The sequence below is a fragment of the Anabas testudineus genome, chromosome 6 (genome assembly GCF_900324465.2).
Source record: "Anabas testudineus chromosome 6, fAnaTes1.2, whole genome shotgun sequence".
In the NCBI taxonomy this organism is placed as follows: Eukaryota; Metazoa; Chordata; class Actinopteri; order Anabantiformes; family Anabantidae; genus Anabas; species Anabas testudineus.
In genome coordinates this window covers 3,151,335-3,172,300 of record NC_046615.1, presented here as the reverse complement: position 1 = coordinate 3,172,300, position 20,966 = coordinate 3,151,335, and the positions used below count along the sequence as shown (strand labels likewise).

General features: G+C 39.7%; 1 protein-coding gene across 12 annotated transcripts in view; it reads right to left on the bottom strand.

The window, feature by feature from the left end:
- Positions 1-20,966, bottom strand: part of ppfibp2b (PPFIA binding protein 2b) — a 62,311-nt gene that overhangs the window by 10,998 nt on the left and 30,347 nt on the right. For 8 of the 12 annotated variants that reach the window (XM_026365767.1, XM_026365774.1, XM_026365768.1 and 5 more), the window contains 6 exons: positions 18,238-18,324; positions 15,565-15,678; positions 11,084-11,233; positions 3,722-3,949; positions 2,633-2,725; positions 1,342-1,434 (listed from right to left, as the gene is read on the bottom strand). In XM_026365767.1, coding sequence (XP_026221552.1) covers positions 1,342-1,434; positions 2,633-2,725; positions 3,722-3,949; positions 11,084-11,233; positions 15,565-15,678; positions 18,238-18,324 — 765 coding nt within the window. Of the gene's footprint in view, positions 1-1,341; positions 1,435-2,632; positions 2,726-3,721; positions 3,950-11,083; positions 11,234-11,316; positions 11,482-15,564; positions 15,679-18,237; positions 18,325-20,966 lie in introns of those variants that run through there. The other 4 variants (XM_026365775.1, XM_026365776.1, XM_026365779.1 and 1 more) reach the window with 4 other exon arrangements.

Sequence of the window (20,966 nt, the reverse complement as noted above, 5' to 3'; positions counted from 1 at the left end):
CAAGCTGGTCAAGAAGGATCTTGGTCAGTGAGGTGACCAAAAATTCTGAAGCTCTAACAAAGCCTTGGCTGATGGTTCACCTTTCAGCATGGCAATAATCTGGACCAAACATTGAAGATTGAAAAGTGCCTCTGTAGCTTAGGTTAGGTTAGGTTAAAGAGCTAAGTCACCTCACTTTGCGTACCTACAGGGGACCTTTGTTGCACGTTATTCCATTATGGGGAAGGGCCCTGAAGTCCCAGAGCCGTCAAAACAGTAACATGCTTCAAATGTATAACCAGCCAAGCAGATTTTTTTACCAGCCCATTTTTGTCAAATATACATTTGTCTCAGTATGTTCAGAAAATGACGTATGTTAGAAACGGAAACAACAGAGCACATTGTCAGCAAAAGTAACCTTGAAGTGTGTTTTAATTACTTCATCTGAGTTGGAGATAGAAGAACAGTGAATCATAGGAAACAAAGCTGCTGAGGAGCAACAGCTGCAAACAACAGGTGTGTGCAGCATGGCAAACATCACATCATCTACAGCAGCTGATTCACTATAAAAGCAGATAAACCTATGGACCAAAGAAGCTAAGAAGCTAGTAACAGAAGCACCATAAAGCAGTGAAGCAGACAACACCACAGAATAACTTAAAGAGGGAATCTATAAAATGTAGTGTCTGGATTCTCTGAACACCACGCTACTGAACAAAGTCTGTTACACTTCCTAAAGGCGTCTTTCAACAGTTACAACTCATTCCTCCTCAGTCAATGTCAGCATAACCGTTCTTCTACAGCAGCTTTTAGTGGCAGCTATCATTACTGTATATATCTTATGACCTTAACAAAACGAGCATGAACTTATAATACCCATATAAACACATACAACTAATGCACAGACATCACAACCATGCAAACTCTTAAATCAAAGGGAGGGAGCTAAACAACCAAAAGCAGATGGAATTTCCCTGCTTTCGTCTGCACATACTGTAGATGCTTGAACACACATACCCCATCCACATCAGGATGTCTTACTATATTATTTCTCTATATGTCTTTAACTGCCTCATGTTCCTTCCTACTTGAATAGAGATAAGAGAGAAACTTATTGTCATTGCAACATCGTACAACGAGAATATATGTGATTTGAAATGAAAGTGTTTGGAATTAGTAAATAAAGGAGGAAGTGGAGAGGCATAGGTGCTAACGAAGAACACTAGCACAGAAGAGGTAGAAAAGGAGGAGGACAGTGGTTAGAGTGTCAGAAAAGGCGTCAGTACTAATCAGGGTAAAAAAAAAAAAAAACACAGAGAAATCGCGAGCAAGAGGAGCAAGAGAAGGAGGAAGAGGAGGCACCTGTGCGCTGCGCCAGTGCTCCTCCCAGTGCTGCTTCTCCAGCTGCGTGTGCTCGACAGTCAGCTTGAGGTTGGACAGCTGGGTCATGAGCGACTGGTAACACACATGGAGAGAGTAAGAGATAGAGAGCTAGATAGAGACAGGAAGAGGGGTAATGACAGGGGCGATGTTAGAGATGTGGGCAAAGAAAAGAGGAGCGCACAAAAAGTGAAGAGAGCAAGCGACAGAGAGGGGTTAATGGAGAAGAAGAGAGGATGCAGAGAGTGAAGGAGGGAGAGGAAGAGAGGAGGAAGGAAGCAGTGTAAGCACAGAGAATGCAACAGCAGTTTTACCTTTTTCAAATGAACCAGTAACAAACAATGCAATAAAATAAAGATGCTCTTTATTAAAAGGAAATTAACCTCTTAAACCCTGCTCGTGCAGTGTTATGAAGTCATATTGCCCAACTATACAACATTGTACAAAGTTTTTTTGTTTTTTTTATTACTGGAGTTTTCAAAAATGCCAAATATGTCAGGTTGTCCTTTGGCAAAATGTGTATAAAATGATATGGATGACTACTGTATGTTTAGTCATTTTGGCTGACTTGACTTTCATTCAGTGTGATCATAATAAAGCAGCTTATAAATATGATAAAGTAAAAATACATATGTAGAAAAGTGTTTTAATCTTAGGCAGAAGTTTAAGAGGTTAAATAAGTTAAACAATAGAAGCATCACACTGTTTAGTAAAGTGGTGGATTAATAAGAGAAGTTTATTTTAAAATCTCATGTGTACAACGACAATAGCATCTAATTTCCTCTCTACATGTTCTCTAACAAGCCATCTTATCAGTCCCTCTTGATGGAAAAGTGACATTTACATTTGTTTGTTAGCTGCAGTTCAGCTGTCAGCCATGACTTACTTACTGCCACTTTACTGGTCTAACCTTCAGCTCAGTCTTTTGCAGAATTATTTCTATTAAGAATTATTCTTATTAATAACCATATTTTATTCTACTTTTACTGTTATTGCAATTATTTGTGATTTGTATTAATTGATATTTTTTTATTAACCAACTTTTTGCTGTTTGTAGTCTTTTCTTTTCATCTTGAACAGTAGCCTTGTTACTGTTAAATAGCACATTACTTTACCATTTCTGCCACTTTTCCATCTAAGACACTGAAATCAACACTGATACAAAATTGAAATCTTTTTTGTTTGTTTTTTTGTACAGCAGATAGCATATATTGCGTCTAACCAGTTCAGACTGGCTAATTATATGAATGTTATGTGTAAGTTTAATAAGTACCTTTGTTGCTCTAAGTTTTCTCTCATACTGGCTCTTCTCTCCTTCCAGCTCATCCACTTTGTTTTTTAGCTGCTTTACTTCTTGTAGCAAATCCTGTTGAAAATAAAAAACATATGTACTTCATTTGTCTTTTTCAAAGCCAAAAACAGTCATGCAGGTATATTAACCACCTTATACACAATTACATTAAATGTCAGAATCAGCAGGAGGTTTGTCGATATTTCTGAACTGTACACATGCCAACATTTAAACAGGAGGGTTTTCAAACACCAGGTTTGCATTCAGTGTGGTTATAAAGGTCTCCGGGCTTGAACAGTACAGTGGTTAATATTGGAAACATGATCCTCCTGAAACAGACACCACAGCGTGCAGTGATCAACAACAAAGAAAAGGATGAGCCTGAATACCCAGAACAGGACTGAGAGCGGTCCTGCCACAAACTGCCGAAGTCTGAGGGAAACCTTGTACAGTATGACGTTATATTATAGTAACTGTTACATGACCCATCCACCTGGTCAGTGCAGGAGGAAATGGAGAGAGTAACCTTTGTTAGTAGAGGGGGGAACAACTGTCATGCAAGCAAACCACATCAAATCAAATCAAATCAAACCACAAAGCCCAATCAAAAACCCAAGTTCAAAAACAAAATCCAGATCGGGGCTGAAATCTGTTTTTCCAAATGCATCAAATACTTGAGGAGTTCAGCAGATTCTGAGTTACTATATCCTTATCATATACCTGCAAACAATTAGAGCAGGCTGAGCTACTTTCGTATGTTGTAACATTTTATTATTGTTACACTTGTTACACTATCTGTTTCAAAGACCTCAGTAACTCCTCAAAAGTATGGACGTATTTGGAAAACAAAAGTCTCCTTATCTGCTAGAACCACAGTACACCATGACCCCACATCCTAAGGTACATATACAGACACTCGTCAGATGCTGTTCAAGAGAGGCTATTAGTCTGATTCTGTGGAAACTTCCAAATACCGGGTTGTGTGTGGACTGGTTAAAAGGGGAGAAGAGTAGAAGACAAGAAATGATGGGGAAGGAGGGGAAGATGAGTTCATCCATCAAGTCTCCCTACGTGTACAGTCTGTCCTCCATTGTACGTCCAGCCGTCTGTGTCAGACATGCTCAGGTCTGAACAGGCTAACCCGGTCTGAGGGCTGGAGCCCTGGGTTTGGCTGCCTCTGGGCTCCCCCTGCTGGGCTTCCATCTCCTCCAGGGCTCGTTTCTCCTGGATGCGAGTGCTGATCTCCTCCTGAAACCTGCACATCTGCTCCTGGAGCTCACTAATGAAATTTACCACACACTGTGATAGATGGAGCAACAGAGGTTGACAGACAAAAGAAGGGCAGAAAAGAGGATGAAATGGTGAGATGACAAGAAGGAATAAATGCAAAAAGGAGTGGAGAGAAGAGGAGAAGATAAAACGAAGAGAAGAGAAGAGAAGAGAAGAGAAGAGAAGAGAAGAGAAGAGAAGAGAAGAGAAGAGAAGAGAAGAGAAGAGAAGAGAAGAGAGGCAAATCAGACATCAGACACGCATTTGTTAATCTTAGTCAGTGTTGCTTCCCCTTCCATATCTTGAAGGCTGTTGGCTGAAAAAACAGAAACACAGACAAAACATCTAAATAACATACAGTAGAAATAAGTAAAGAAGAAAGAAAGGCATAGTGAAGAAGTGGCTAACTCCAGGACGAAAAGAGGTTGGTAGGATCCTAAAAAGTTCTTGATTAAGGGGAGAAAACATGATGTGATACATATTAAGTGATACACATCAGATTAAACACCTCAGTATAGTGCATGTCCTGCCCAGTATATACAGACCATGACAGTGACGCTAACAGTGCAGAAAAACCTTCAGGTAAAAGTTTTTAGCCCATGCAACCATGATTTTTTCAGTTTAAAATGATAAATGTTGTAGACAGGTCACAGCTATTGCTCCTTTCATTAGTAATTCAATGAGAGGCCAAAATTAAAAAGAAGCTGTATCACTTTGTTGGATTTGTTGTGACCTAAGAAACACAGTCCACCCGCATTTGTAGAGTTATGGACAAAGTGGAGATTCTTAACAAAAGAATGCGTTACAATTTGCCTATCATTCACTCTTACACACACACACACACACACACACACACACACACACACACACACACACACACACAGAGCCAGAGCAAGGCAAATTGCATGGGGTCTTGCTCTACATTTGAATGTACAGACATGAAGAACTAGGGATCAAATGCCCTACGTCCAGAGTCACAGCTGCCCAACATTCAAGGTGTTCATAGACACCAGTGTATGTGCAAGTGTGTGTGGTGCTGGCATGGTTTCCTGAGGTGAAAGTGTTTAGCCCTCAGGAATCCTCACAATAGATGCCTACCATTCTTCCTCCCAGCCCACCAGAGCCTTGCAGCTGTTCCCATCAACACACAGACCTGCACATTCGTCTTTCCATAGCTGTGAGGACACAACAATCCTTAGCTCTTTTTTCTAACCTGGTGTCTCTCCCACTTTTTTCTCATGATTTTGAGTCAATCATGACGAATTTGAGAACTCGTCCAATAGACTTTTGTTGGTTGGCTGAATTTTATTGTTAATTTGTTCAGGCAGGGCATTTTGGTAGGGTTTTTCCATGTGTCAAAATATTGTTAGTGAAATCTTATTACACAATTCCCGGACAGTTGAGTTACCTTTTTAATGCATCAGTTTAGTGCATTAGTTTAAAAAAATAAATTTTGCCACCGATTTACACTTGGCTATTCGGACCACTGGGCTGAAGTGGATAAATACCCACCATAATGCCACATGAAGACTAGGGTTTAGTTTAGTTGGTGCAGTTAGGTAGTTAGGAGGATTGGTGCTCCTTTCTGGCCTTACTTTGTTTCTTTGATTCTTAGAGCCTCATCACTAAATTTAATGAAAAAGATCCTGAAACATTTTTTTCGCTGTTTGAACGGGGTTGCTAATTCTAGAGAGTGGCCTGATGCACCGTAATGCTGCAATGTGTATTGCCAGTTAAAGCACAAGAGGCATATTCTGCTTTTTATAGGTTCCTTTCAGTGAGGGGGGAATTGCAGTGCCTGTTTTCCAGGTGGTGGTTCCAAAAAAGTTATTGTGATTTGGTCCTGCCATGTCTGAAGAAAGATGTCCCTATACATATTATATATATTAAAATGTGTTACATTTGTCAGTTTAGCAGTAATCCTAATCAGAGAATTAAACCTGCACCATTGCACCCAATAGCTGCAACAGTGAACCATCTGAGTATTTGCTTGTGGACTGTGTGGGCCCCCAAGTCAGTGTTTTTAAAAGCACTCTCTCAGTTTGTGACCACCTTCGGTATTCCCCCGGGTTGTACAGAGTGATCAGGGGTCGAACTTTACATCCAGAAAAAACACCTGCATATAAAGCATGTTCAATCTACTTCTTACACAGAGCCAGGGTGCATTAGAACGGTTCCATCAGACCCTCAAGTCCATGTTCTTACTGTACACAGATGGGCTGGGACTGCGTCTGGTAGGGTATTACTGTAGTTTTTGTATGAACTTTTCTTTTAGTTAAATTTTTAAAAAAGAGTAGTGTTAAATTTGTGTGGTGTTCTGCCTGTCAACATGCTTTAGAAAATATTAACTTTATGTTGCGCTCTGCGCCTGTGCTGGCAGCTTGACAGCTGGACCAACCTTTTAAGCTGCAGGTGGTCACGTGGGTGCTCGTGCAGTGTTATTGCAGGCAGACGATCAGACTCTGGATAGGCCAGTTTGCTTCTTCTCTAGGAAATTTATTTAGCACCAACTTAACTATTATATTATAGCGAAGGAGACTCTAGATCTTGTGTGTGCTTTAGGTAATTTCCATGTCTATCTTGAGTCAGGTTGGCCTGTTTTTACTACTCATAACCCACTGACCTTCCTGTCTTTGCAGTCATATTGTTTATGTATTTTTCATATTAAGGGGACTGACAATGTATTAGTCGATGCTTTGTCAAGGGCACCAGTGTGAAATGTGTTTGTACTGGATCCAGGGCCATGGGTGAGGTAATTTATAGATAATGTATATATTTTGTATAGTATTGCTTGTTATTGCCAGTTTAGTTATTAGTGTAGCAGTTGGTTATGGTAAGTTTTCCTTGGGACTTTATCCTAATGGAGGGGGGTGTGACAGGCCCTGGCCTGCTAGAGTGGGGGTTGTCCCTGTCTTCTTTCTGTGGTGTCCTCTCTATCTTGCAGATAATGGTGGGTGGACCTTCATTTGGGTGAGAAGGAGCATTTTTGATTTTGCTTATTCACAACACCCATGGTTAGTAATTTTATTTCGTAATCACTTTATTTTGAATTTTTTTAAGTAATCCCGTGTTTTTAAAAAGTAAACTTGGTTTTTCTTCCATTTATGTGATATGATTTTGAGCCAGTCACGCAACATGCTTCCTATAGGGCAAGTAGTAGGGAGTTTTAAAGTTACACCTTTTCACTGCTTTTGTTGCATGTCACGCCCTCTCCTTTTCATGTTTACTAATCAGTAATGATAAGAACATGCAGACTCCACACAGAAAAGCTCCCATGAATCATGCTTGCTGTGAATGCTAACCATGACACCACCATGCCAGCCCAGTGAGAAATCTTCAAAACACTTTACATGTTGCTCTGTGACCAACACGTAAAGTGGTACGTGTTACTTGTTACAGTTTTTTTTCAGTTGAGCAATGTTGCTAAACTTAAATCCATTGTGTTTAAGGTTGAGATGGATAAGACTATTCATGCTTTTATTTCATCCTTGAAATCAATTTGTTTTGTTTTTGGCCTAATCTGAGTTTTGCAAAAGATGCACAAAAAAGGAAAGTGGGATCACACAGTGTTTTTCACAAAGACAGACATTGACAGTTAGATCCTGCAGGGTTTATATTGTGAATGTCCTGCATGCTCACTTTCTGTGTGTGCCTTGCAGGACCAAAAACAATATTTCCACAGTACATTCTGTCATTTTATATTTTTCTATCTGTCTATCACTGTCTCTTGTCTTATCCCTGTGTTCCTTCTCTTCCTCTTCTGTCTGCTTCCTGTCCACTCTATGTTGTCGAGCTCTCTTCTCACTGTCTCTCCCTCTTTGCTGACTTCCCCCTGATGCTTGCGTGTACAGAACATGGACCTATGCATGTCAAAAATGCTGGATCGCATTTGTTCACTCAAAGCACGCCCAGGGTGCTGGATGCCTTGTTATAGCTGTACACCTCCTCATAGATATACATACAAACACAGGGGGGCAGTCTACAAGAGCAGCTTTAGTATCTTGCTTGTGCCAGTGGGGAGCAGCTGGGTGTCACAATGAACAAAGTCCACACAAAGAAACTAGTGATGACAAGCGAAGACTGCTCAACAAGACCTGGGTGACATGCGTGTCTATTTCTGTGTGTCTGTGTGTATGCAATTGTTTGTTCATGTGATCAGTCAGTGAACAATTAAAGGTGCAGTGCGTAAGATTTACAGGCATCTTTTAGAAGCAGTAATATATAATATTCACAATTATGCTTTCATTAGTGTTTAACCACCCAGGCTAGTAGCTCCTCTCCATCACCTGGCCCTGACTGCTCCACCACATCTGCCTCTCCAACATCTCCCTATCTTTCTAAACTCGATACAGTTACCAGGTGGACGTTTTGGTCTTAGGCATCCTGCTAAAGCTATCCCACAATCGGTCTAAACTCGTTTTCCCATTACATTGCTAATGTTAGGGTGCATTAGCATTAAAACCAGCAAGGTAACATGACTTTATGTACGTTAATAGGTTAACTAAATGTAAATATACATCTATCATAAGTAACTGCATCACTTGACATATTTCTACACAATGCAGTTGTTGACAACAACATGGCCCCTGATGTTGTAGTGAATCCAGAAGGTATTCAGGCCCTTAACCTTTTCCACATTTTGTTATGTTACATCCTTATTCAAAAAGTAATTAAAATCATTATTTTAAACAATACCCCATAATGACAATGAGCAAATAAGTTTTTTTTTAAACTTTTATTGTCTATTTCTGACCTCGAAAACAGGATTGTATTGAGGCACAGATCTCGGGAAGGGTGCAGAAAAAGTTCTGCAGTATTAAAGGTGCCACTGAGCGCATTGGCCTCCTCCACCCACAAATGACAGAAGTTTGGAACCACAAGGACTCTTCCTAGAGCAGTCCGCCCAGCCTAACTAAGCAATCACGAGAGAAGGGCCATAGTCAGGGAGCTGACCAATCACCCAATGGTCACTAAAATAGAGCTCCAGCTATGATCAGCTAAAATCCAAAAAAGTGTCCCACACCAATATTCCGCTGGAACGTCTTGATCTCTGATTACGGCACACATTCACCGTGGCATCATTTCGATTAGCTTCTGCAATGTCACAACATTTATTTCCACCCAGAGTTGCATTAATCTTTTGCCAAGATCTTCTATTAATGATACCAGAGTTGGACCGCTGCACAAAGTCTTCTCCAGCACATCCCAGGGATTCTCAATGGGGTTAAGGTCTGTACTCTGTAGGGGCCAATCCATATGTGAAAATGATGTGTCATGCTTCCTGAACGACTCTTTCACAATTTAAACCTGATGAATCCTGACATTGTCATCTTGGAATATGCCCGTGACATCAGGGAAGAAAAAATTCATTGATGGGATAACCTGGTCATTCAGTATATTCAGGTACTCAGCTGACCTCATTCTTTAGGGTACATAATGTTGCTGAACCTAGACCTGACCAACTGCAGCAACCCCAGATCATAGCACTGCCCCCACAGGCTTGTACAGTAAGCACTAGGCATGATCGGTGCATCACTTCACCGCCTCTCTTCTTAGCCTACTCTGGAACATGGTAAATCTGGGCTCATCAAACCACATGACCTTCTTCCTTTGCTTCAGTGTCTAATTTTATGCTCCATAGCAAATTAAACTTTTTTTCCCATTAGCCTGGCTGTGGTTTTTCTAAGGCTACACAGCTGTTTAGTCCCAAAAACGTTTAAGTGATCACCAGATCCTAACCCAATTTTAGCAGTTAAATCCAGGAGGTGACTTAAAATTCATTTTTGGGGACCAGGCTTACATCAAACACACATTCCACCAATCACAGTGCCTTGGGTGCGATTATCTGCCATCAGCCAAAAGAGATTGATTTGATATTGATGAGAATATATATAAATATATTTTTTTGTAAGCAGATCATTCTGGTAAAAAAAATCTGCACCATGTACACAAAATCCAAAATGTCCACATTTTACTGTGTGATGTCTAGAAAGGCACAGCTTAAAACCATCCTGGCAAAAAAGCTGGTGACGAAGAATGTTTGGCAGACATTTTGGTACCAAACATTTTTCTTAATCTGTGTCCTCTTCCTAAAATGAATGCAGTGATTCTTCTGTGAAACTATGAAGTTTGGGAGAACTGTGGTTCATTACTATGACCACAGCAGTCAGAGGTGAATGCTATTACTAATCCCATTTGGCTCAGACAGTGAAAACACTGAGAGGGGAAAAACAACTGATATATGTCAACAAGAAGCCACATATTCTTCTCTAAATAATCCCTCATGGAATGTTTTCCTTTACTGTACTGTGGCTCACAGACTTGAAGAAAAACAACTCAGTTACCTTATATTTATTGTAATTTTTTGTTCGCAGTGCAATAAATGTTGTCTTATTGTGTTATTATTTTAAACAAAGTTGAAAAACATTTGCATCATCCTTTAAAGTTGTGCATTTTAGGGGGCTTCATTCATCTAAAAGTAGACATATGAGGTCTCTGTGGAGGATAAACCAATAGACATAACAATGTTAGTGCTATTAGTTTACCCTAATGGGGACACAGGCACAAAGACACAGGCACATTTGAATGTTTGAGAAACACAGTGGAGAATAAACATGTCCAAACTCATTTGACCATGTTAGTATTTAGGGCATATGATATTCTATACATATTGTTGTTACATAACACAGCATTAGAGGGTTTTATGAAGATAAAATAAGAGTCTGAAGCTGTACTCTGCTTTGTACAGGCAATTAACCAACAGTGTGATGTGCAGTCTACAGTAATGCTGACTGTAGGTTCCCATAGTGCTGATTAGAAGTCTAGAGTAAAAAGGCAGGTGCCTTCGGACAATACAGGTGCTCATTCTGAATTATGTTACATTGGCCCTTGCCCAAAGCAGCATCAAAGTCACTTGGGGAAACTAGAAGGCATTTTAGAAACAAAGTATATTTTGTTGTATGGACAGTTGTGCACTTACCTTCTTTTACTGTACATTGATAGTCAGTTGCAGTGTAAATGCTGCAGTGGTCTTGACAAATAGCACATTGAAACAGGCAAGTTGTTAATCCCTTGATCCAATAAGCAGCAGTTGCAGTTCTGATCTTGTTGAGTTGAGCAACATTAGCACAGTGAAAAACACAGAAACGCACTTTTGTTCCATACCTCGGCTTTGTTCTGCTTTGTGTCCACAGCTTCTTGCGGCTGTGCGCTGCTGTGTAAGTCTTCCATGCTAACCAGCTTTAATTTGAGGCAGGACACCTCGTCCATTAGATCCAGCTTCTGAGTCTCCAAAGAGGTCCTGCTCATCAGCTCCTGAGAAAAACAGACGTTTACGCTGTGAGTTAGTTACATAGAAAACAACATTCCACACCTTTAAAATTGTAAAAAATACATACAGCTCAACAGCTCTGTGAGAAGTCACAGAGTCAGTTACTCCGCTACAATGTTCTTCCCACCCTGACAGAGCGGACAGGGGGCCCAGACCCCACAAAGCTAAATATACACACTCTTACACACAGACAGGCGAGTTAGTTGACTCTATTAATATAGCTCTGTGCTTCTTTGGTATGGGAGAGAGAAAGTATGTCTAAAAGAGAGAGAGAGGGGATATGCATGTCCTTTTTTCTCTCTCACACAAAACATCATCTCTTTGCCAACTCTCAGTGTCTGCTGCTTTCGCTTCCTCATCTAAATTCCTTCTAATCCCACTTCCTCTTTGCTAAAGTCAAACTTAACTTGCCTTACATTGCTGTTGATTCTTCCTTCGAGACAAAACATTCACATGAAAATGAAAATATAATACTCCCTCTCCATCAAGCCAACAAGGCCAACTGAATGTTCTGAATGGCACCACAAATGTGAGTATAAATGTATTACTATTTTATGTTTGCTGTACATTTAAGATCAAAAGATGGATATGAGATTCAGAATTTCAGCTTTCATTTGATGGTATTTACAGCTAAATCTAAATACATTAAACAACGCAGAACATCACTATTTTTATGAGAAGACAAAAGTGACTGATAGATGTTGCTTGTTACTCAGGTGTGTCCTATGTTTCCCCTTAAAAGACTGCTTTTCTTGTTAAAAAGAATAAATTAAAAGCAAAAAACTGGGGAGAAAGAATTTGTGAGAAAAGCAAGGGATTTTGACTGAGAGAAGAGGAATACACATTAAAGGCAATGCGCAAACACTGGACATAGCCAATGTTGAAATGTGAGATGTGAAAAAGAAAGAAACCACTGGTGTACTGAGTAACATTCAAAGAATGGGTCGGCCAAGAAAAATAACAACAGCTGATGACAGAAGCACTGTGAGAGCTGTGATAAAACCCAAAAACAGTGACATCAACAATAACCTCTACAGGGCAGGGGTGAAGATATTATGATATACTGCACCATTTGAAAAAGGACCTTATAATCAGAAATATAGAGGAAATACCACAAGATGAAAACCCATTATCATCAGTAATATTAAGACAGCCAGGTTTGCAATTTTCAAAAAAGTGCAAAGGTGATCCCCAACAATTGTAGAAGAAGGTTTTATGAGCTGACTGATTAATCTCTACCAAAATGATGGAAAGGTTAAACCAAACAAGCTCATCTGTGAAGCATGGTGGAGGCAGTGTCATGTCTTAGGCTTGCATCTGATGTAAAAAGTTCAATCAACTATTGTTTCATGTTTTTAAAGTAAGTTTAAATCCCATGACATAAAATTACATTATATCAAAATGACTTCTATTTGCAGCAAAAGCAAACCACAGCAGACCCTCCAAATGGAAAGATCACATGGTAAACAAGCTGTGTCAATACCACAGCCACAGACAGACAGTTTAAGCCCCTTAATCACTCCTGCTTAGCAGCCACGCTCACAATAACATACATACAGAAGTTCTTACACACAAGTGTTAATAAAGTTGTGAGGACACTTGTTAACATAATTTAGTCCTCAGCACTTACCTTAACCAAACACTCACAACCTAACTTTTCATCTTACAGTATCTTAACCCAATTCTAACCATAGCTCTGAAGTTTCTGTAGTAGTGAGGGCTGGCACAATACATATGTCCCAACTATGATGGTACTGAACTAAAATTTGGCCATTCAACAATATGCATGTACACACACACACACACACACACACACACACACACAAACACACACACACACACACACAAAATCGGCTTAGTGAAGTTATGGCAGCTGACTTTCAGTTTGCAATCTAACACCAGTGTCACTTATAGTGGGATAAGCCGCAGTCTTTAGAGCTAATTTATCAGAGCTCAGTGGTCACATCCAACAGCTCAGCTGCCTGACATTTGCTTTTCCTTAATTATGAGGGTCAGCACGTGACAAATTATCATTCACACTAAAGTATTTATACATTTCCTTAAGGAGGCTACACTCTCTTGAACTGCAGTGTTGAATATAACAATGGTAGATGGAATAAATCAGATCTGTACTTCTTTAACACCCAACAAATGTGATTTCAACATCAAAATTAGAAAATGACTCACATATGGCCCAACATGATTTCCAGTTAAGTATTACTCACTTCACCCGGATCAAAATGTGTGCTCTTGCGAAAAGACTTCGCTATAACCAGCAACAATTTAAAGGCTACCATGTCACTTGGTTGGCCCACTTTTCCCCAATAATTACAAAACATACATTTTAGGCATGCGTGAAATCAGTAAGAGTTCTTATATCTTAGTGTAGTGAATGGAGGCTGAAAATGCTTGTAGGCCACTTACACATAGACCAGAACTGAAATAGATGGATTATTGATCTGAAAGTTGTGTCCTTGTTACTTCTCACCTGGATGACCGAGAAGGCAAAGACTCTACTGGAGAAAGGCCACACCTGAATCATGGATTATTGATATTCCGGGGAAACTGATGAGAATTACATATATTGATGAATTTTAGTGGCTGATGCAGTAAGGGGAATGGCTCCTGTTTTAGGGCTAAGGTCAGAATTAGGTTTACTGATTTAATTGATGGTTAGAGTGAAGGGTGGGGGCTAGGAAGGCATCCTGTCAATGAGTGTCCTAACTCTAATGACCAAACATGTGCGTGTGACAAAGTACTAAAATATGCTATGCGGCAGTAGGACATACAGTCACATTATGATTATTGTACATGTGTGGGTGGATCCGCTCTAGCATGAGAACTGTATTTATGTACTACGCATGTGTGTGAGTCATATTTATTTCTTAGATTAGTTGTGGTTCCCACAGAAAGTTGTAGTCTTACAAGTCTTAGGGCACTGACATACTGTTAATGGCTAAATTGACTCGTGTTGACTTATGTCTTTATCCCTCTCTTTACACTAAAGACACACACTAAAGAAAGTGACAGTGACGCAGACAGAACATCCTGCAGCAGGAGCAGACATGCTGTCACCTCCTAAATCCTCCAAACTTGCTTTCCAATGATGTATTAAAGAGGTTTAAGAGGCACAGATTTTGGAGGTGATACTGTTGAGAAATGACAAAGCAAAAAGACAAGACGACTGCTGTCTTTCACCACACGCCCTCTTCATCTCTCTCAGCAGGCGCCCCATATCACATCAGCTATTTGACCAGCATGTATTCAATGTGAACACACACACACACACACACACACACAAACACGCACATGCACCCACACACACACATACACACCAACAACAACAAACCAGGACAGCAGCTGTAGCTAAACCTAATAAAACCTACAAACCTACAATAACTAGTCATGAAGTATTGTAGATCAGACCCAGCAGCAGGTGGAGATCTACAGTCAGTTTGTGGATATGTGGATTTTTTTGCTACAAAGCAAAGTGCTAACAGGTGTGTGGTAAGAAATTATCTTTCAAATACAAATGATTAAAATTCTTGACTGAAGAAAAGTGATAGCATTTCTTGGTTTCTCCTGTGTTTTCACAGCTGCTCTAATTCTGAACAGACAGTATAAATTAGTGGTTATAAAAGTTGGCTGGATAAAGATGGCGAACGTCACAGCCTTGGTTGGGTATTTATTTTGGGGCTGTGGTCTTTTCAACCTCGTTGTTGACAATGCAGAGGACAAAGAGCCTGTTGAGGAGTCTAAACAGAAGGCTGATTCTCCAATAAACAGAGCTGTGATCTGTGTCCAGCCTGGCAGGGCCCATGGGTTTGTCTCACTGGTGACGTCAAGTGAAACCACTGAAACAGCTTGAAGACATTCAATTTCACACTACTAACATGTACAGTAGCTGACCTGTTCAAAAATTCATGTGTTTAAATTACATACCATATTTGATCCTAAAACATATCTAATTTAATCATGTAAAAAATAACATTGAGTCATGTTGAGATGCGATCTGTAAAATCAATCTTAAACGTAACACTTAGTGAACTGCTGATGAGTCAGAAGAGGCCAACAGTATAAAGTCAAACTGGAACATTCTCAATGAACTGTGCCACTCCTTTATTTACTAACTTACAGTACTACTTCACTCATACTACAGTACTATTCACTTCTTTTTTGTGTACTGCACATCCTGTTTAGCAAAAATGACTGCACCTTCTACACTAGTGTTGACAAAAAAAAAAAATACTGAAAGTAAGAAAAATCAGCCTATAACAATCACTGTTTCTTTACATTTGTGTGTGTTTGTGTCTACCTGTTGCAGCATCTCCTCAGTGGAGGCTAGTTTCTGCCGATGATTCTCTAGAGAACTCTCTAAATCTCTGATCTTCTCACCCTGGGCCTCCACTTGGTCGGTCAGGACACTCACCTAATGGGTGATACAGGTATACATATATTAGAACACTCTGACATGAACAGATGCAAAAATGGGAAGCAGACCTAAAGGAAAATGCACACTTAATACACATATTATTAAAGACATATTTGCAAATTGGGTAAATCACATATTTAAAGTAGAGTACAAATATAAGCTTTGATGCAAACAAACACTGGAAATGTGCCTTTCTGCAAATGTTAATGTTCTATAAATTTTTTGTTCATGTGCCCGAAAAAACTAAGCAAAAATGTAAACATTAGCTGTGGCATGTGCACCGACTCCTTCTCCTGCATTCATTCACACACACAAACATACATTCATGCCGGCATACCTCAACTCCAAAACAGTGCACATTTACTCAGCAGTCTGTCACTCAGGAATGCACTGCACATTTACTATAATCTCTCTGACAACACTTTCACCTCGTGCCAAACACACGCACAATACAACTCTTCAGTTCCTTAACTGCGCCAAATCCGCCTGACAGCAGCTGATTCTCAGTCACATTGACTTGTATGATTTTACCCCTGCAGCCACATCCCGTCTCACCACTCTCTGGCAATAAAAGCAGTTTCTGGCTCAACGTGTGTTTGATCCAGAATGTAGTGTTGTTACAAAGATGTGAAGGATCCAGCAAACTGTGATTAAATGAAGTAATAAATTAACAAGTCTGGGAATCAGTTACTTCTTAAATCCGCTGTCTGTTCATACTGTTCAACTCATATTCTGTATGACCTTGTGCCATATTTAAAGCTTTGGTACCACAAATCAAAGAAAAGAGGAGGTATGACTTTTAACATGACCACATAAACTTCTTATGTTAAAGAAAAAGACCCAACGGTAGTAATAACACAGTCTCTTACCCGCTCTGTACTCCGCTGCTGAGCCACACATACACAAATGGAGGTGAAAGTTCCCTACTGGGCTACAGGGAAGTTAAACACAGACTGTGTATATGCAAACACACACACTCACACACATACACACAGGCTGAGGTAAGACAACACCTACTAGGAGGCAGGAGACAGGTGAAGAGAAACTAAAGCAAGGAACCACAAAAGGGGCACACAAACTGTCAACAGCCAACTAAATGTTCTGTCAGCAACCCCAGTCACCTTTTCAACCAATCACAGCAATGTCAGATAAGGAATGTGTGATAAGTAGGAGTGTGAATGTGTGTGTGTTATGATAACTTTCAAATCCAGAGTCGTCCAGGCGGGCGGTGCAAGTTAACTACACATGAAAAAGAGATCCACTCACATGGACTCAGCTGGAGCATAAAACAAACACACACAAAAACACACATAATAGTGAAAACAGCCTGAGGTGCAGTTTGAAAACTGCTACTTAAGTTGGAGGAATGGAAAGATACATTATGGATATCGCAGCTGTATGAACCAGTTATTAAAGTGATCTAAAAGTCACTGAGAGTCTAATCTGCTTTACCAAGATGGCTCTGATGTTGATAGTTGTACTGTAAAAGTCCTGAGGAAACACAAGCTCCGACGGTTTGAAGGTGCCCGGACATGTTTTGTTATGAAACAAGACCAAAGAGCTTAAGTCTCAAGATTATAGGCTACAAACCAAGATGTTTTTCCAGTGCAGCATCTATCCTTCAACACAATCCCTGGCAAATTTTCTGATTGTAGGAATTCAAGGATTATATTATTGTGTCACAATGCATCTACAAATGCTCAGTCCACATGGGCTTACATCACACTATTAGACAATTTATAATAATATAATAAAATAACTTTTAATACATCTACTAAACACATAAAAATCCAATTTTCCAGGCATTGGACATAAAAATTGCCAACTTAAACACACCAAACATGGAGCCATTATATTTATGTTAATGCTGGTCTTCTAATAGCAGGGATGGTACTCCGCCTGTATGTTCTAAAACCTGCCAACATCCAGAGCCAATAGGAAGGTGCATGCTCTCTGAGAAACTTTGGCTTTGGAATACATGTGACTTAAAGGGACAGTATGTAAAAGTGAGGTTCATCTTTCTAACCAATGAAAGACAATAAATTATATCTGCTTAATCAGTACTTTTTGTAGTGTAGTGTAATTTCAATCAAATGAAATACCTGAACTACCATTAGTGTTAATAGTACACCTCAGATTATCTACATAAACTATAGACCAGTAACAGCATAGCTTATTATGGAGTTGCACTGTAGTTCATAGAGAGATGTGTCATTTGTTCCATAGAATGTTTTTGAGTTACCTAGTTATTTACTTAATTTTAAGAGTGTGTGAACTGTGCGTTCATAGTGCACATCTCACAATGCGATTGTAGTCACACTGCATCAGTAGCAGAAATAGTTAGAAGTCACTTAGCATAATAGCAATTGATCATTTTTAAAGTTTCCCAATTGTTGCTCTGTCTGCTTAAAAAAAACAAAACAAAAGAAACTAAAATAACCACTCACCCACCAACACACACACACACACACACACACACACACACACACACACACACACACACACACACACACACACACACACACACACACACACACACACACACACAGCTCTGACCTGTAGCACCAGAGACTCCTTGTCTCCCTCTAGGCGAAGCAGTCGCTCTTGGTAGGTTTCATTGTTGGCTGGAGAACAAAGGTTCACCTGGACAAAACACACACAAAAAAACATTCGTCATGAATCTTGCATGCAAGTTAATATTTTCATGCAATTGTTGATGACCTGACATGTGTGGACAGTTTTACTGACAACCTAAATCTTTGTCGGGACAACCTGCTAACAGGTTGTTGCATTTGCAATCTGCAAAATTGTAAGTTTGTTTAAAATCTGTTTTTTTTTCTGTTAATCAGTCTAAAAAAAGCTAATTTAAAAAACATGTAGGTGAAGTGAAGACCTTATACAGGGGCTTTTTTTGTTGTCTGGAGTTTCAGTGTTATCCTATATATTTGTTTTATCTTTGTGAGCTTGTGGCTGATAAAGGAATCTGTGCTGTTACGGATTTTCCAGAAGATCAGCAAAGAATTACTCTGTACATCTGTTGGACTAATGACACATGCTATGAAAAATGAAGTGAATGCTGTAACAGCAGAGATGAGAATATTACAGTAGTAAGCAGCGTGTTCACAGTATGGTGATGTTTTTCCACAAGGCTCAAGATGGAGAGCTTAGATCAAAGATCTTCTGGCTCATGTGATTTGATATATCCAAAAATAAACAACAAACATATTACTGAAGCATGTGTTCAGATTTTCACAGTGCCACACTATTTCCATCTCTGACCGCTCTGAGGCTCACAAACATGTCTTGAATAAACAGATGTGAATATTGTGGTAGTATCCAAATGGATACAGCTAACTATGCAGTTACACACACAGAGAGAAAAAGATCATTATTTCTAGCAGCAAGTTCAAACAGCTACTTAACTTGTGCAATAAACCAACAAATCAAAATCAACCACATTACTTTACACGTCATGCAATATCTAGTTAGTTTAGTTACGTCAAAAGAACAAATTGCATTTGTTTCGTTTTTTTTTAACAAACTTATTGATTCCCATGAGGAAACTGTTAGATAGATGACCGTGTCTTTTCCATGGACACCTCGACATGTGGCCTTGAGGAACTGGGAATCAAACCACCAATCCTGGGGTTTAGTGGAGTTTTGGTAAGGTCCAGATTGTAAACTAATACTGAAGGCTTCATTAAAACCATATTTAGAATAACTTTCACCAATGGTTTCAAAAACAGCAGCGTCAAAAGATTTTGTGTTTAAACCCGTAATCTTTTTGTATGTGTAATAATGCCTCAGTCCAGTATTACTGGGCTGAGACTGAGGATACTGGTTTGCCACAGCAGGAGCCGAGGACTTTTTGAAATGTACTGTAGTGATCTGTCACAGATCCTCTCATCAGACTGCGAAGAAACAGGGAGGTGACACAGCACTTGAAGGGTCTGATAAAGGAAACCAGGCCAGTCGGTTTTATCTGTCTGTCATCGCCTCGTATAGAGGGTGAACGATAGAGACAGGGACAGAGAACAAGGATTTGTGGTAAAGAGCTGCGTTCATGGGCTTGATTTATGCCTCTGCACTGAATCTAAGCAGATATTATGTCGTAGGCTACACACTGTGTGTGTATTTATTTCTGTGCTGCTGTGTCAGTGTGGGTCTGCAATCACACCACAACAACACTAGTTGGCGTGGGGCTTCTATAGCACTGTGTCGAACTTTTCTTTGCAAGTATTATTTTTTTTCTTCAGTGTGCTACAAACAACTGCAACTGATCCTAAAGGTTAAACTGGGGCTGAGTCGGTCTGCATCGCCACATTGTATAGTTACATTTCTACACGTTAGTTACACTTCAGGCTATGGCAAAGGCCGTACCCACACAGAAGCAAAAATCAAGTTAAATATTTACATCTTGTGAATATTTTCATCAAAATTCATAAATTTTGTTTTAAACATATACAGCTTGCTTCTCTGCAGCATTGAGTGTTTGTAGGACAAAAGGTAGTAGTTAAGGGCAGTTAAAGGACTAAGTGAAGTCATCTGCAGGAAGGGACATGACAGCATTTGCTATTGGTACAGGCATTGTAGACTGCAAAGTGTTATGGGCATTTACAATAAAAGCTGGGGCAAGTGGACTGGGTGGGATTTCTAATGACATACAGGCAGTGATCCCAGTGCCTAAGAATGCATGAGACATGCAGGACACCACCTTCTTTTACTGATGCACAAGTGCTTCATATAACAGTGCTCTGTAAATCTAAAGCATACCAGGCCAAACACAAAACCTATTTATACCGTTACTGCTATAACTGTGAAACTTCACAAGTGTGATCATGTAGAACTGATCACACTTGTAGAATGAGAAGAACTGACAGAATTATTGTCAGAATTGAATGCTGAGAAAAAAATTTGACCGAGTTGTCTCTATGCAAAGAAACATTTTTTCCACTTTTACTCTTTTGCTCTTCAGTGTTGAATTAATTTGTCCCTGCAGCGCAGTAAAGCACATTCGCTTAGCTAGTCTCCGTAGTCACGCAGCAGTGTCTAAAGCCAATTTAAAGGCTCATCCAAGTCAATTTTACATCTGGACAGCCTGACAATCCAATTCCAGAGAATGAGGAAAGTGAATTTTAGGATAAGTCTGCGGCATTCGAGATGTATTGTCATTTATGAAGATCTAGAGTATGTTAGTGACACACACAGATACAACAGCACCAAGACATACAAACTGTTTTCAAATGTTCTAAATCAGTGTATCAGTGAGGAGTATAACTGAACTG